Source organism: Electrona antarctica (genome assembly GCF_951216825.1).
Source record: "Electrona antarctica genome assembly, chromosome: 14".
NCBI lineage: Eukaryota > Metazoa > Chordata > Actinopteri > Myctophiformes > Myctophidae > Electrona > Electrona antarctica.
This window is the reverse complement of record NC_136795.1, coordinates 19653030-19669643: the sequence shown is the minus strand read 5'-3', so window position 1 is coordinate 19669643 and position 16614 is coordinate 19653030. Positions and strand designations below refer to the sequence as shown.

The 16614-nt window shown below is 41.1% G+C and overlaps 1 protein-coding gene across 2 annotated transcripts in view; it reads left to right on the top strand.

The window, feature by feature from the left end:
* Positions 1–8188, top strand: part of LOC306936173 (transcription elongation factor 1 homolog) — a 29635-nt gene extending 21447 nt beyond the window's left edge. Inside the window, exons 3-6 of one of the 2 annotated variants that reach the window (XM_079519657.1) lie at positions 2622–2754; positions 3181–3276; positions 3395–3470; positions 6138–8188. In XM_079519657.1, coding sequence (XP_079375783.1) covers positions 2639–2754; positions 3181–3276; positions 3395–3470; positions 6138–6218 — 369 coding nt within the window. In that variant the 5' untranslated portion in view covers positions 2622–2638 and the 3' untranslated portion in view covers positions 6219–8188. The remainder of the gene's footprint in view (positions 1–2621; positions 2755–3180; positions 3277–3394; positions 3471–6137) is intronic. The other variant, XM_079519658.1, reaches the window with a different exon arrangement.
* The last annotated feature ends 8426 nt before the right edge of the window (positions 8189–16614 follow it).

The window sequence follows — 16614 nt, the reverse complement described above, 5'->3', positions numbered from 1 at the left end:
GCTGCTGGTTATCACTACCGTAAGTGACAAGAAAGGGAACTCTTGTTTTAACGGCCGTCTCATGTGGCGTGTGTGACGCCTGCAAATAAAATAAAACAAAACAATAATGTCACTGTTTAGTTACGTGACGACCACACAGCACGCACGTTATCTATTCGGCCCTTCAACGTTAATAGTACAGTGCAGCATCTTGCATTTCTTGCAGCATATAGCCTACCTTATAGATAGCATCATCATGAATTACTCAACATAAATCATAGTCGTTCTCCACCCCAATGACCCCATCAAAAGGCTGGCATGACAATGACCCACAAAATAGCCTACAGAGAGACACATCAACAAAGAAGTTATTATTAAATAGGCCTATCAATGTTCTTAATCTAAACCGTACGGGCCATCTCAGTCTGCAACTATTTCCAATTACTTTATGATGATGATGAGTATTTTTATTTATTTGAATGATGAAAGTTCAGTGTGATCTGTCATCATCTCTCAGGGATACTGATGCAATTCTGAGCTTAGCAAAGTGAGTGAATACATGTTAAGACATTAATGTTAATGTTAAGACATAATTGCGAAAATGTCTAACGCGTTTTCGCCTTGTCAGTATTGAGTATATACAATGGTGGTGAAATCGATTTAATACATTTTACTGTTTTTCAATCGATGGTGATTGGAAATGTAGGGGTGTGCCAATATATCAATATCGCAATATATTGTATCGTCCTCCTGGCAATATATCGAAAATCGTGATATTGATTAGTTAGTAGTAGTAGTAGTACCCATTGTTGTGGACAGACAAGTTGCAGTCCGTGTTTTACTGTTTGGAGGAGTCAAGATTCATATACTTATTGGCTAGTTTGTGACACAAAATCTTGTACGATACATAATTCCAGATTTTTGCCTTTTCTGGTTATTTTTTTCATTTTCAGTTACAGATATCGTGATATATCGTTGATGAAATATATTGAATATCGCAATATCACAATATATCAAATAATATGATATTATCATTATTGAGGGCCTAATATTGCCACAGATATTGTATCCTGAGGTACCCATATTGTCCCACCCCTAAAATGTACATCTTGAATCGACACACAAATCAAAACAAATCCATTAAAGGGATAGTTCAGATTTTTAGTATGAAATACTTGCCATTAATATAGTGGTTGCAACTGTATTCATTGATTGCCCGAGTCCCATGGTGGGAGTTCTGCTCTGGTTTTGGTCAATATTAAGTAGTTCCAGTCATTTTGTGGGGGGCACTGGGGCCACGCAGTAAAAGTAAATGAATCCACAAAACGAACGTAATTTGTATTGTTGACCTATTTCTAAAATATTAGCGCGACTTTCGTTCAACTTTGACCCCTCTATCACATGGAACTATTTTTTTGGGCGTAGTGATATGGACACAAAAAACATAGTTCTGTGTGATAGAGGGGTAAAAAAAGAACGGAAGTTGCACTAATATTTTAGAAATAGGTCAACAATAGAAATGACGTTAGTTTTGTGGATTGATTTACTTTTACTGCGTGGCCCCCAGTGCCCCCCACAAAATGACCGGAACTACTTGATATTTCACCAAAACCAGAGCAGAACTCCCACCACAGGACTCGGTCAATCAATGAATACAGTTGCAACCACTATATTAATGGCAAGTATTTCATACAACTTAAGTTCAAAAAATCTGAACTATCCCTTTAAGACATGAAAACATGAGGGCCAAATATTCATCCAGCACCCCCAGCAATGCACACAGTTGCAATTCAAGCACATGGGTGCATTCTGAAATACTGTAGTACACACATGATGATGCATTACAGATACATGGGTGCATTCTGAAATACCGTAGTACACACATGATGTACATTACAGATACATGGGTGCATTCTGAAATACCGTAGTACACACATGATGATGCATTACAGATGAAGAAGTGACTATCATTGACCCATTAGTTACAAGTTTGGAGTAAAGTTGGTAATTAAAAGTTCAGTGCATTGTATTGTTCTTGTACAAAAATCAAAGTCAGAAATCCCCCCCAAATCTGTCAATACTTTGTGAATATAATGTGATCCCCACAATATTCTCTCAATATCAATATCATGGTGTTTACTGTTTGGTCAAAAATATAGTATAAAATATAATGAATTAATAATAATAATAATAATGAATTGCATTTTTATAGCGCTTTTCCAAGTGCTCAAAGCGCTTTACAATGGTTCATTCATTCATACATTGGGAGGTGAAGCGGCGAACAGTCAACGCCAGCGTCCTCACTTCCCACATTCACACACCAATGGTGGCAAGCGCACACCGACCGACTCATTGGAGGCAATGTAGGGTTCAGTGTCTTGCCCAAGGACACTTCGACATGTGGACAGGAGGAGCCGGGATTCGAACCGCCGACCCAGGGATCATTGGACGACCTGCTCTACCTCCTGAGCCACAGCCGCCCCTACAATCTCTCCCTACACTTCTCAATGGAAGTGTAGGGAGAGAATCTGTGCTAGTTATATTGTATGAATTGTATGAAATATAGTGATAGATTTTGTATCCACATTGCCCAGCTCGGAGGCTCAGCTGTTAAAATAATGATGTCTATTTACCTTCTGTAGAGCCACAACTCTCAACAATGGGACGCAGGAAGTCCAAGAGAAAACCACCTCCCAAGAAGAAATTGACGGGCAACTTGGACACCCAGTTCACCTGTCCGTTCTGTAACCACGAGAAGTCCTGTGACGTCAAAATGTAAGTTAACCTCAATGATGATGATGGCACGTCTAATGCGTGTCTAATGGCACGTCTAATAGAGGGCCCCAACTGTTTGTCTGCATTGGTCATCATGACACTTTTTTATGACGATAGGTATCGTCAATTATGTAGCCAATGTTTCCAGATTTGAACCACTCAGCCAACAATACTATGTTCGTTGTGTATGTCATTGTAGGTGAACTTTTTAAAACTTTTTCAAAAAGGGCTGAAATACGTTGTGAGCTTCTAGAGCAACACTTTTGTTTGTTTTTAAATGTTTGAATAGGGCTGAAATGTTTACATAAAATAAGCCTCTGTTTGTGTTTATTTTGTATTTATCCATTTGTTTGCATTACATTGTATCCACCACCACCAGCATGAACAATATGTATACAACCATTTCCCCATGTGATTGTTTTTTAGGGAAAGGACTCGGAACACAGGAATTATTTCATGCACTGTTTGCTTGGAGGAGTTCCAGACTCCTATAACATGTATCCTTTTAAAGCTACAATTACCGTAAGTTTTATAAAATTACAGACTGGCTGGCCAGGCTTATGACCATCAGGCAGTACTACTTGTCAACCAGTAATGTCCTAAGGTCACCAATGTCATTTTCGCTATCATGCAATTCCAGACGGCAGATTCGTTGCACCATGGGAGCCAAACTACACCCGGAAGTTCGGTGGAATGCACTGGAGTCAACAAGCTCAGTGAGCAGCTCATGAACAAACACTATTTCTGAATAACTGAGACCTTTGTAAAGTAATCACTTCTGGAAAGTAACTTATTATTATAGACATTATTGTCTGCTGTGTTGCTTTTTATGTGTACACTGTGTGATTTTATAGAGGTATCTAAAGAGCAAATAGTACGTTTCTGAATGTGCCAACTATCGCGAGACTGTCCGCCGTTTCCTGTTTGGCAGCCAAATCTCGCGATACCTCAGAGACAGAAACAATACCTGGTGCTGTTTAGATCCTCAAATAAAATTATGTAGGCCTACTGTGCACTCTGTGCACATCGAAATGAAAGTGATTAGAAAACAACTTGTGGTATGTCTTTTATATTCCTGAACCGTTTGTTTAGAAATAATGTTTGTTCACGAGCCGGCTCCATTCACTATGTATTCATTGAAATTCCGGTGTGAGATTTGCCTCCCATGAAAGTGTCCATGAAAGTGTCATGGCGCAGCCCAGTCACGTGACCATGACCTTTCCTTAAGCTTCCTTGCCTGACACCAGGGTCTAAGGTTCTCAATGGAAGTGTAGGGAGAGAATCTGTGCTAGTTATATTGTATGAACATACAGTAGTACTCTACCATACGGATTGGTTAAAATGTCATTTTGTTCATTGAAAGTTCCAGCTTGTATAAAGAAATCACTGTAATTACTAATTAGAAATAACATTTAATAGCATGCTGTGGGTGCTGGGGGCGTGTTCTCTCCTCCGTGTCATCAGTGCCCATACCCGAGGCGGGGTTGGCAAAAGGGCCTTTCTGTGTGGAGTTTGCATGTTCTCCCCGTGTCCCCTAGGGTAGGTACCCTCACAAAAAACATGCAGTAATCCTGGTCTCTAAACTACCTCCCCCTGGCCAGCCAGGTCGCCTGATGGAGGGGAAAGGAACTGGTCGGAATAACGTGTTCCTTCCACTCGCTACGTCCGGCCAGGTGAAAATAATCAGCTTGGACTCCTCATGCACAGAAGAAGCATGCCAACCAGAGGAACTGTAGCGCCCAGGATTACATTAGATAATTGACACTGGGTGAAAAAATGGTTTGCAAAATCGTTGGATAAAATTTTGAAAGGTGAAATCTGGTCTATTACTATACAGTGTATATATACCAATTATCTGTATACAAACATTGAGACAGTGCGTGCGCACACACGTTGCTTTCCAACCTAGTTACTTTGAGGAGTTTTTGCTTCGGTTCACTCAAAAAAAAAAAGTGAGGGTCATGAGAGGTGCCCATTGCCCAAGCAAGCCACAAGCAAGGCATAAGGTGAGGGAGTCCCTGCCGCGAACAGCCTCGTGCATGGACGAGTGCTCCCTCCGCATTCAACATCGCAGGCAATCACAGTGATTTAGGGCAGTGTTTTTAAGACGTCTGGAAGTCTGCTTCTGGAATTACTCATACACAATGTACACATTTTATTTTTAAACATTTAGATTTTAAAGGGTAAGACCACTTTTTGAGAGGTTTGAGTTGTTTTCTTACCTTTATTATTGGAAAACTAGTCCATTCCATCAGTTATTTCGCTCCGTTGTGTTGTTTATTAGCAATTTAAGAAATACAAAATAAATAAAAGTCACTCATTGACTTCCATTGTAACAGGGAAACGGCTCTCAAAGTCACTCTTTTAGCACATAAACCAATGCAACAAGCTGATTCTGACAGTTTATGACATCAGGAAAACTCATGAGGTTTTATTTTTAATAAAAAAGAAGAAGGAAGATCCGGTAGGTATGCCTACGTCGACTGAATCACTGCTGTTCGCGTTGAGTAAAAAGCGATCTGATGGCCTGGGCCATGGCTCAGTGGTCCAGGCACCTTGGCTGGCAATCCAGTCTGGCAGTGTGCCGCGGGTTCGACTCTCGATCCTGACGGCCTTTACTGCATGTCTTCCCCCCCCCCATCTCTCCCCATTTCCTGATTGGACCAAAACTGTACACCACTCCTGAAGCGTATTATTGGAATGCCGTTGATCCATGACAGGTGATATAAACAAATGGATTTGATCTCGTCCGCTTGTCACTAAAAACATACACAATGGACGTGTTTGAGGGAGACACTTTAGAAGAAGTGTCTGGGACTGCTCGTATACGCGAGGCTGCAGCTGAGTGCATCTCAAACAGCGTGGAGACTTGTTTACAAACGAAACCTCACAAGATGTCCCCGCGAGAGTTGGGAACGCCGTAGTACTGCTTCAGTCTATCTCCGACTAAAATAGTAACTTTATAAATCTATCTTAAAAGACGAAAATAAAACCGCATGAGCTTTCCTGATGTCATAAACTCAGAATCAGCTTTTGTTTCGTTGGTTTATGTGCTAAAAAAAGAGTGACTTTGAGAGCTGTTTCCCCGTTACAGTGGAAGTCAATGAGCGACTTTTTTATTTCTTAAATTGATAACACAACGGAGCGAAATAACTCATGGAATGGACTAGTTTGCCCATAATAAGGTAAGAAAACAACCCAAACCTCTCAAAAAGTGGTCTTACCCTTTAACATCACTGTCGCAAAATATGTTCTTGTGGGGGTCCAGGGCCACATACATTAATTGGGGGTCCTTGACATGAAAATGTTTGAGGACCACTTTGATAAAGAGTCCAATTACCTGTATATTGAGTCTGGTTGGTCCTTAACCATTTGTTTTCTAGATCTGTCGGAGCCAGTGGATGTTTACAGTGATTGGATCGATGCCTGTGAAGCAGCAAATCAGTAGCTGTATTTGCTTGTGATCTGCTGCCTGTTTATATAAATGTACCTACATTCCATCTCTGAATGCTCACCTGACATAGGTTGTATGTTTTAGTTGGCTATACAGTATGTAGCAACACCGGTGTTGACATTTTCTTGACTGAGAACTTTTATTTTCTTCCTTTCTTTCCTTTTTACTTGGATGATGTTTTTTGTGTGTGGCACACTTGTATGCTGATCACAGCCCATACATCTGGCTGAGCCAGGACTTATCATGTATTATTTGGAGAAGGACCAAAAACCTGCCTATACACATTCAAATAATCCTCAGTGTTTACTTAACTCTGAGATTGTTGAATTTGGCTTGATTGGTGATTGTATTTCTTTTTCCTCCCCTCACACTTAAATTAAGACATTTTGTTATTAATAATGTTATACAAAATCTCTAGAATATGCACCCTACTGTGCATGCAGACTGGTTTCTGGTGTAGGTAGCGCTATGTCTGCCCAATAAGCAGACGAGTAGCGAGTGTTAATATTAACACATAGTAATAAACTATTCACTGCATGTCTCGCCGAGATGAATTTCACACTCCTTTCCATGGTTTGGACATCCCACATCATCACAGTTCGCCATAAACCTTCACAAAACGCTCCATAGGTTGCGGATAGTGGATGTTATTCTTATGATTTGGATTGTGATATTAAAGATAAGATCATCAGAACATGATGCTGTGATACCTATTGTCTCACCATTCACAGACGCAGATATTTACGGTAGTATTTTCTTTGGGACTAACCCCAACATATCCAATATCTGTCATTGTTTTCACTGTGCTTGTGATGTAATTCCTACTCCGCAACACCCCCTGGTGATTGAATCGTGTATCGCCAATTTTAGTGGCCAAAATCTTGATATGAAAATAGCAAGTATCGCCCAAGTCTAGTGCAAATGGGACCAAATGGACCGGTAAGGGTCCATTTGGTTCCATTTGTATACTCTGAGTTAAATGAACACTCAGGGATTCACAGTGTTTCATTTCCTGAAGGCAAGATTTCCATTTTCAGTATCTGCCCTTAGCCATTCGTGAATGGATGCAGTGTGCATGGAGAAAGTTCCATTTGTGGTGTTCCCCTACTGTTGCACACTCCAGTTGTCCCTTTTATGGTAATATTTTGTTAGTTTACTATCCATTCCAGATTGTAATGGCCTTTTTTCTTTTTAACTTTTGGTATTTGACATTTCTTTAGTTTCTTAAAGCGCCAATCCAAGATTTCCGCATGCATATTTAACTAAACAAAGATGGTGTCATGTCTTGTGTTCTGAACTTGACTATGTTACCAATAAAATAGCATACAATGTAAATATTGTGATATGACATTAGGTGCAGTAACTGTCCATTTAGACCTGAGGCTGATTCAAAAGATTTGGAAAAGGGTATATTTTTTTATTCAAAAGATTAATCATGTACTGTCTGCCGGGTGGAAACCTCATATGTCCGGAACTGTTACTTCAGGATTCAAATTCAAAAATAGCAATTGTAACAGATCTACAAGCACAAAACGCGTCGCTTCCAGATCTGCTACTTTTGTGTGACACTAGTATGAACTATGAACAAATAGTAGGGCATTCATTTACGAATAAACACAAAAATCTAATCTCATAGATGAGAGGTTTCTGCCCGACAGCAATGATATAACGACTAAAATGACAGATGCTTTCCCGGATATATGGTATATAGGCTTTCCAGGTCTATACACAGGGTAAGGAGTGTGTGTATCCAACCACCACAGTTGTGCCAGTCCACCTCTTACTATAATCCACCATACAAATGGATAAAAAATGATTTATTATAAAATTACATTATTATTAAATCCAGGATTGGAGCTTTAAAGTTTCCTTTGCTTTGTTCCAGTAAGCTTTTTCTTTGAGTTTCTTTTTTTTATACCACTAGATGATTGTTGTTTTTATTTTGTTTATTTTTTTGTACAATAAACTACTTTTGAACAAATACAATTGCGTATTTGACATTTCTATATCTATTTTCTTTTTCGAGTTTCCAAAGTGTACTTAATGTACGTTTGTCTCCCTGCCTGAAAACACTTAAACGCCCAATGCATTCTCAATGGCAAAAGAACAAACTTTGGCATGCTACTAGTCCTACATACTTACACCTAGAAACCCCATTCAAACCTATTTAGGTTCATCTTACGGTGGACATGTTTGCCTGAAAGGGAATCCTTAAAATGTTTCATAGTTTTGGAAATATAGTGCTTTCAAATTTGAGAAATTTACAATGGGGCTCAATGGCAGGGATTGGCACGTCAAAAAAGCACTTTCACCTAGAAACTCCATTCACACTTCAGCTTACTGTGGAGACACATGCTGGAACCTTTTACTTTGAAATGTTTTGTAGTTTCTGAGTTATTTTCGTCTTTTTTTCAAATCCTCAAAAATGATGAAAAACACAACTCGTTTACAGACCCCCATTTAATGACATTGACCCCAATTTATATTGTAAAATCAATGTTAATTTAACTCTGAGTGTACAAATGGACCCATCAGGGTCCATTTGGTTACATTTGTACACTGAGTTACACACCCAATTATGGTTGGTTCCAAACCATAATTTAGCTGGGGACCCCCTGGAACTCCCAGGAGTACCCCTGGGGGTCCCCAGACCCCACTTTGGGAACCACTGATGTAGACACCAATGTCATTTGTTGAGATTCTGAATTCTCGCCATTGAAAACCCCACCATTTTGGAAAAAAAATCACATTTAATTAAAAAAAAAAACAACCTTTTGTGTAAAACCATGCAGCACTATCTTCTGTGGCAGGTATAAACATGACATCCATGGACAATGATTTTAGGTCACTGTAGGACCTAAAGTGACCTAAAATGCGCTCGCACGCCCTTGATACGTCTGTGTTTCAGTTCGCCGGCACGCGGCTTTCGGCCACGCGCCTAGAGGGCCTCCGCAACTCCACTTCCCGGGCTGAATTATGGGCCCACCACGTCCCTGCCCCCCTCCCAACCTTCAACACAGATTGCTGTTCTGGTTCAATGTAAATATGTTTGTTTCCTTTTAGTAAGAGAAATCTATGCAAATCTGGGAATTAAATCGTTACCAAGAAATGTCTTCACCAATGTGTTTCTAAAGGTATCTAATAACATGTACTAAAAGTTTGAAATTCAACTCCCGTGGGAAATTGAGTTATTAGCATAATATGCATAATATGCCCATAACATCCTATATAAGGCAAAAAAGTCCAAATTTCATCATTCTTTAAGTAACATGTGACATATGAAACTAGGGTGTTTGCATGATTCTGAATCCATTCCAAGCATTAGTTTTGCACAAAAAACACTCCTTGGGAGGAAAACGGCCACACAAACGTGATGAGGTCAGCACATTTGGTCAAGTGGATATGGCCTAATTTAGCCCAAGGAGTGTTTTTTGTGCAAAACTAATGCTTGGAATGGATTCAGAATCATGCAATCACCCTAGTTTCATATGTCACATGCTACTTAAAGAATGATGAAATTTGGACTTTTTTGCCTTATATAGGATGTTATGGGCATATTATGCATATTATGCTAATAACTCAATTTCCCACGGGAGTTGAATTTCAAACTTTTAGTACATGTTATTAGACACCTTTAGAAACACATTGGTGAAGACATTTCTTGGTAACGATTTAGTTCCCAGATTTGTCAAATACCTGATAAAATGCCCTTACTATTTGTATTTTCACTTTAATAAGGACATTAGAAAGAAAAACAAAAATAAACAAGGACATTAGATGAAGACTGTTTATAAATGCATTAGTTGTGTTTTAAAAGTTAAATAAAAGAATGCCCAAGAAGTTTACGGACTCACTGTTTCGTTGTTTTAGTGAACCATAGTATAACTCAATAATCGATAAATCAATAGCCTAAAAATAATAGAAATTGTATTTCCATTACAGTAGGCCTTAAGTATTCCAGTACTCAATAATATGTAGGCTACTTAAATGAGTTACTGCCCCACGGTACCTAACATGATGGTGTGAAAAGGCTGATGCTGAGGAGATGGGTGGACCCTCTTCTGTCACCCCAGGAGGACCAGCTGAGGAGATGGGTGGACAATCTTCTCTATTATGATCTGAATGGAGGAATTTGTGGGACTGGACAATCTGTCTGGGAACACCTGAAAGGATTAGAAGATTAAGAGCAGCATAAAAAATAACAAGATGATGTTCAAAGTGTATTATGGTTGATCAAAATAAAAACCCTGATTCTTATTTTCCATTTATGCCTCATGCAATTTCAACTATTTATTTAACATTCTTATCATTCCATTTTCTTAGGGTGGGGTATTTATGTGTGGTTGTATATCGTCTTCTGTCGTGCTGTATGTCCTTAGACCTTCAGCTCCGTTGCAGCAAGCCAGTCCAGTGTGTCATCGTCTAGGACGGTCAATTAAGCCACGATCACCATTCGATGGCCGGTATTTGGGGCAGCAGGTCAGCACGTGTTCCACAGTCTGTAGTGGATCCCCACATGCGCAGTGGACTGTCTGTGAGAGTCTCACAGAGAGTGGGGTCTCACAGTGAGACCCCACAGTGGACACTGTCTGTGAGACCCCACCTCTGCATGGCTGCACCGAAACGTCCCACACCTGTCCTCAGGCGGTTGAGGGTTGTCCGTACTCCTTACGGGGGAGGTGCTGAGGTGGAGGTGCTTTAAGCAAAGCTATACACCTTGAAAAGTACAGTCATAACTCAAGTGTACACTTAAACTGTGTGTTGGTTTGTTTACAGTTTTACTGTTGAGTGAGACCCACAGTTTGGGAAAACACTGCATTAGATCAAAGTGTCTCCCAAATTATTTTTTTGTGTGTAAAGAGTGTAATTACAGAGCTGTCTGGCTGTTATAAATATCGATATGACAATTAAAATTGCATTGCTATATCTCACAAATGATGATGTTGTATTACTGTTGTATGGTAGACAATAAAGTGGGTTTCAGGTGTGGTAATCTGAACACAGCGTCTTTACACTCTAGTGTGAAATAGTGCATTTCATATTGAATGTAAACAAAACATACAACAGGACAAAGGTCACAGCGCTGTAGGGCTTCGAAACCAGAAGCTTGGATAGTACTTTACTACGAGTGCTTTTTTTGCTTTGCCCAACACCATGCCTTTACTTGCATGTGAAATATTTTGTTTTGAAGGTACTTGTACTACTGTTCTACATTTCTGTCTAATAAAATAGGGTATTCATTTAATCAATCAAACTGCATTAACTATAACAGAGATACTACTAACCAAGCTATCCATGTCAACATGCTCTATAGGAGTCTCAATAACAGGTATAAGTAACGTTTAATGTTTAGTAATGGTTAATGTAGCAGAAGAGGCAATTCATTGAACAGAGTTTTGCACAAATTTAACATCCCAGATCGATTGAAATATATGAATCTACTGTGCTGACTACACCTCCATGATATATTAGGAGTATGCTAAAGGTTTCATCACAGGGCTGTCTGCTTCATGTAATATAATGAAAAGTGTATTGTGAATCAATTCATTGAGTGCTATCCTTACTTTCATGCAAAGCACCAACTTCAGTGTTTACGGACCGACTGACCTATAATAACAATATGCCTATAGCCTACAATAGCACAGTGAGTCTTAGCTCTGATCCATAGCTCTAATGTCTAAATGCAACGCATTAGATTAGAGCTATGGACCAGAGCTATAAGTGGGTCTCAGACTGGGGGGTCCGGGGACCCCCTGCAGTACCTACCTGTCGGTTGCTGGGGTCTGGGGAGTGGGACCCCCTGCAGTAGCTACCTACCTGTCGGTTGCTGGGGGTCCCATAGATAGAAATGCCACTAAATGGGGGTCCGTAGCCTAATGCATGTCAAACTAGCCCTAAACATAACCTGACAAAAACAAGTAGTCCGTGTTGAAATTTCTTTTACGAACGGGGCTTGAACTACCAAAGTTACGATGTTGGGACTCAAAGACGGATGACTAGCCCACTAGACCACCAAGGACGTTATAAGGTTGGAGATCAGGGTCTGTATTGTGTATTTAAGCCGTGACGTCAGCCACTTCCGGGTTGTACTCAAGGAAACTTCCACGTCATATATTTTCTTTGTCGTGGACACTTTACACTTACAGTTACATTAATAATTCTACTCGAGTTGGAAGCATTAAGACCCATTAAGACCTCAATGGCTTCCTTTCTGAAAAATAACGTTATTGTAAAAAAAAAATCACGCGTTCATATGTAGCTATTTAGTATTTACAATGAGAAGCGGACGGGACCCGGATGTAACGTAGGAGGACTACAATATGACTACAAGAAACTCGCGGGAAAAAACTCGCGGGCGTGGCCTCTCACCAGAAGGAAGTGACGCCCACCTCAAATACGGCGCAGACGCGTTGGGGCGGGTTTGGTCAGGTTTGTTTGACAATGCCACGTCACACATCGTGTCCGTCGTCGTCTGCAGGCAGCAGGTAAATAATGAAATGTTATTGAATGCTTAACGTTGTTTTTGTTCAAACATGTTATCACTTATGAAGTTACTTGTTATAATGTTTATATATGTTACTTCTAATTTGTAAATCCGTGTTTAGTCAACTGGTTACTGTCGCCGGTTTGTAAACATCAGGGCCAGGGTTCGAGTCCCCATCGAGGACTGAGAGTTTCTTTCCTTCTTACCAAACAAACAATTGTTTTTGCATCTAGTCGAGGTCCATTATTCATTCAGTATTTCAGCCACGGACCATTACATTTATAGACTCTCACGATGGTGGTCAGTGGCTCAAATGGGTCTGAGAGGCTAGATGACCTCAAATGGTGGTCCGTGGCTCAGATACTGAATGAATAATGGACCTCGACTAGATGCAAAATCAATTTTGTTTGGTAAGAAGGAAACACAATCTCAGTCCTCGACAGGGTTCTGGGCCCTGATGTTTACATACCACGGACAGTACCCACTCGACTAGTGGAAGACGGTTTTACCGACTAGTAATAACATATATAAACACTATAACAAGTAACTTCATAAGTGACAATGGTGGTCAGTGGCTCAAATGGGTCTGAGAGACTAAATGGCCTCAAATGGTGGTCCGTGGCTCAAATGCTGAATAAATAATCGACTAGAGGTGAAAAGAGTATTGTTTGTTTGGTTGGTAAAAGGACAAACATTCTGTGAAATTGGCGGGAAGCAACAACAATTCTTTGAAATTAGCGGGAAACGTGAAATTGGCGGGAAACGATCACGGGCACTTTTGTTAACAAAGCACTAACCACTCCGCTATAGTAATATATATATATATAAATATCATCAGCATTATACAAACAAAGGATTAAAAGTAGCAATCTTCTACATTCTCTAATTGTGTAGTTTTTTGGAAATTAAGCAGATGCTTAACAACAATTAAACTATTGAGAGTGTAAAGATCTACTACTGGGGTGCATTTGGTTACCTTAAATTGCTCCGTTAAATTGCTCTGTATTGTGACAGTAATCATTGCTATAGAGTGTGTGTTCAGTAACAGTGTTACATAGCTCTATAGTGTGACAGTAATCATTGCTATAGAGTGTGTGTTCAGTAACAGTGTTAAATAGTTCTATAGTGTGACAGTAATCATTGCTATAGTGTGTGTTCAGTAACAGTGTTAAATAGCTCTATAGTGTGACAGTAATCATTGCTATAGTGTGTGTTCAGTAACAGTGTTAAATAGCTCTATAGTGTGACAGTAATCATTGCTATAGTGTGTGTTCAGTAACAGTGTTAAATAGCTCTATATTGTGACAGTAATCATTGCTATAGTGTGTGTTCAGTAACAGTGTTAAATAGCTCTATATTGTGACAGTAATCATTGCTATAGTGTTGTTCAGTAACAGAGGTCTCCCGGTCTCTCCAGCTTTTTGTTAAACAGAAAAAGCATTTTCTGAAACTGCAATTTTATCCAATCAGGAACGCAGTGAGGATACAGATTAAACAAGTGAGATTGTAATGTAACAGACACAATTAGAACTGGAACATTAAGCTCATAAATAGCTACTTTCTCCTGATTGGCTGAAAATGTGTCACCTACATGAAGATTCTTTTTTTTAAACCCTTTTCTATTTATTAAAGAGCTGGAGAGACAGGAATATTCCTGTTACTGAACACACACTCTATAGCAATGATTGCTGTCACAATATAGAACTATTTAACACTTTTACTGAACACACTCTATAGCAATCATTACTGCACAATATAGAACTATTTAACACTGTTACTGAACACACACTATAGCAATTATTACTGTCACAATAACTTTGTAATGCTACTGATGTTTGTGTGCAACATTTGAGCTGACAGGCCTTTTTTATGTCAATCAATCAAGTCACCTTAATTCAAGTGATAGATTATATACAGGGGCATGCCATGTGGTCTACCTGCACAGCCTTTGTGATCTACTGGTAGATCACGATGTACCTTTTGGGCACCCCTGCAATACAGGATTCCTGTCCAGAATTGTTTTATTAAATATAGAGGGTTTAAGTCGTTCTGAATTTATGTGTGTTTCTTTTTCTGTCTTTCTTTCTTAGGACGGAGATCAAGGTAGACACCGTTGGAAGGCTCTAGCCAGCAAGCCCGCTCAGTCAGCCAACGCAGCCAGCCAGCCCCGCCAGTCAGCCAGTGTAGAAAGTCAGGCTGCCAAGCCAGCGCACTTCAGCCATTGCAGCCAAGGGTTAGGGTTAGTCAGCTCAGCCAGGCCTCTCTCTCTGTCTGCCAAGCCAAAGGGTAGGGTTTGACTGCCCGGGCCCAGTGCAGTGCACTTGATTAGTCATCCAAGCCAAAGGGTAGGGTTTGACTGCCCGGGCCTCCTGCCAGCTGCCAATGCTTTCCTGCGACCCTTCCTGCTTGCCAAGGTCTGCCACAAACTGTCTGTCCTGTCCTGGCCTGAAACTGTTTTTTTCTGAGTCTGGGCTTGTAAATTCTTTCGCTGTGCTGGCTTGCTGAGCTCGCATTCTGAGCTGGCTGGCTTGCCAGGCCGGCTGATTATGTTGCTGCAAGGCAGGGCGGGGCTGACCGGGCCAGGCAGACAGAGAGCCAGGCCTCGAGAGAGGCCTGGCTGAGCTGACTAACCCTAACCCTTGGCTGCCTCGGCCGGCCTACCTGCATGCCTGCCTCGGCCTGCTTGCTTGCTTGCCTGCATGCTTGCCTGTCTCGTCCTGCCTGCCTGCCTGCCTGCCTGCCTGCCTGCCTGCCTGCAACTTGAATGAGGTGTGTAAACACTTATTTTACGGGTGTGGGTGTTGACCGTGGCTTTTGTGTTCTCCAGTTGTTTCTTGAAGGAGAGTGTTCTGTCCAGTGTAACTCCAAGTTACATGGGGTGGGTATGGTTAGGTTTTTGACCATCCCAAGTGACGCTCAGTTCTTTTTTCGCGTCTCGGTTCCTCAGGTGGAAGCTGCATAGTTGGGTTTTTGATGGGTGACTCAATCTTCTGGAAGTCTGCTTGTTGGGTGGTAATGCAGAGGTCGTCGGCGTAGATTAAACGCTGGCATTCTGTGGGTAGTGGCTGGTCGTTTGTGTAGATATTGAAAAGGAGGGGGTGAGCACGCTACCTTGTGGGAGGCCGTTCTTTTGGGATTTCCATTTACTCCTCTGGTCATTTAACTGGACATAGAAGCGCCTGTTGTTGAGGAGGCTTTTGATGACTTGACACAGGTCCAGGTCACCAGTCATGTCCAGTAGTTTCCTGGCCATTGTGCGGTGTTGGACAGTGTTGTAGGCAGCAGAGAGATCTATGAATGCTGCTCCAGTTATTTGTTTTCCCTCAGACCCATCCTCAATGTGTTGGGTGAGGTTGAGCTCTGTCCAGCACAGGAGCGGCCGGGACGGAAACCAGCTTGGTCTTTAGTCAGCTTGGTGTCTATGAGTGGCATGAGGCGTTGGAGTAGCAGCCTCTCATAGAGCTTGTAGGTGATGCAGAGGTGGGAAATGGGTCGGTAGCTCTTTGGGGATGATGGGTCTTTGCCATGTTTGGGGATTGCAACCACTTTGGCCTTTCTCCAGACAGAAGGGATGGTTTTCTGTGCCATGCATGTGTTCAGCATCCCCAGGAGCCAGGTCTTTGCGTTAGTTCCCAGGTGCTGTATCATTCTGCCATTATGTCATCAATCCCTGCTACTTTTCCAGATTTCAACTTTCCCATTGCAGTTTCGAGTTCTTCTAGGTCGAAGGGTTTGGTTTGAGGGCTGGCTGATTGTCGTTGGTCTAATACCACTGTGTGATGGTGTTCTCCTGTGGGTCGGCAGCGGTGTTTGTTACGACTTTTGGCCACCAGTTGTGATGCAACAGAGTTTGCTGTGACCATTGTGATTATGGGTGGTGTGGTCTTTGCCAAGAAGGCGGATTGTGGCCCATGCCTTCCTG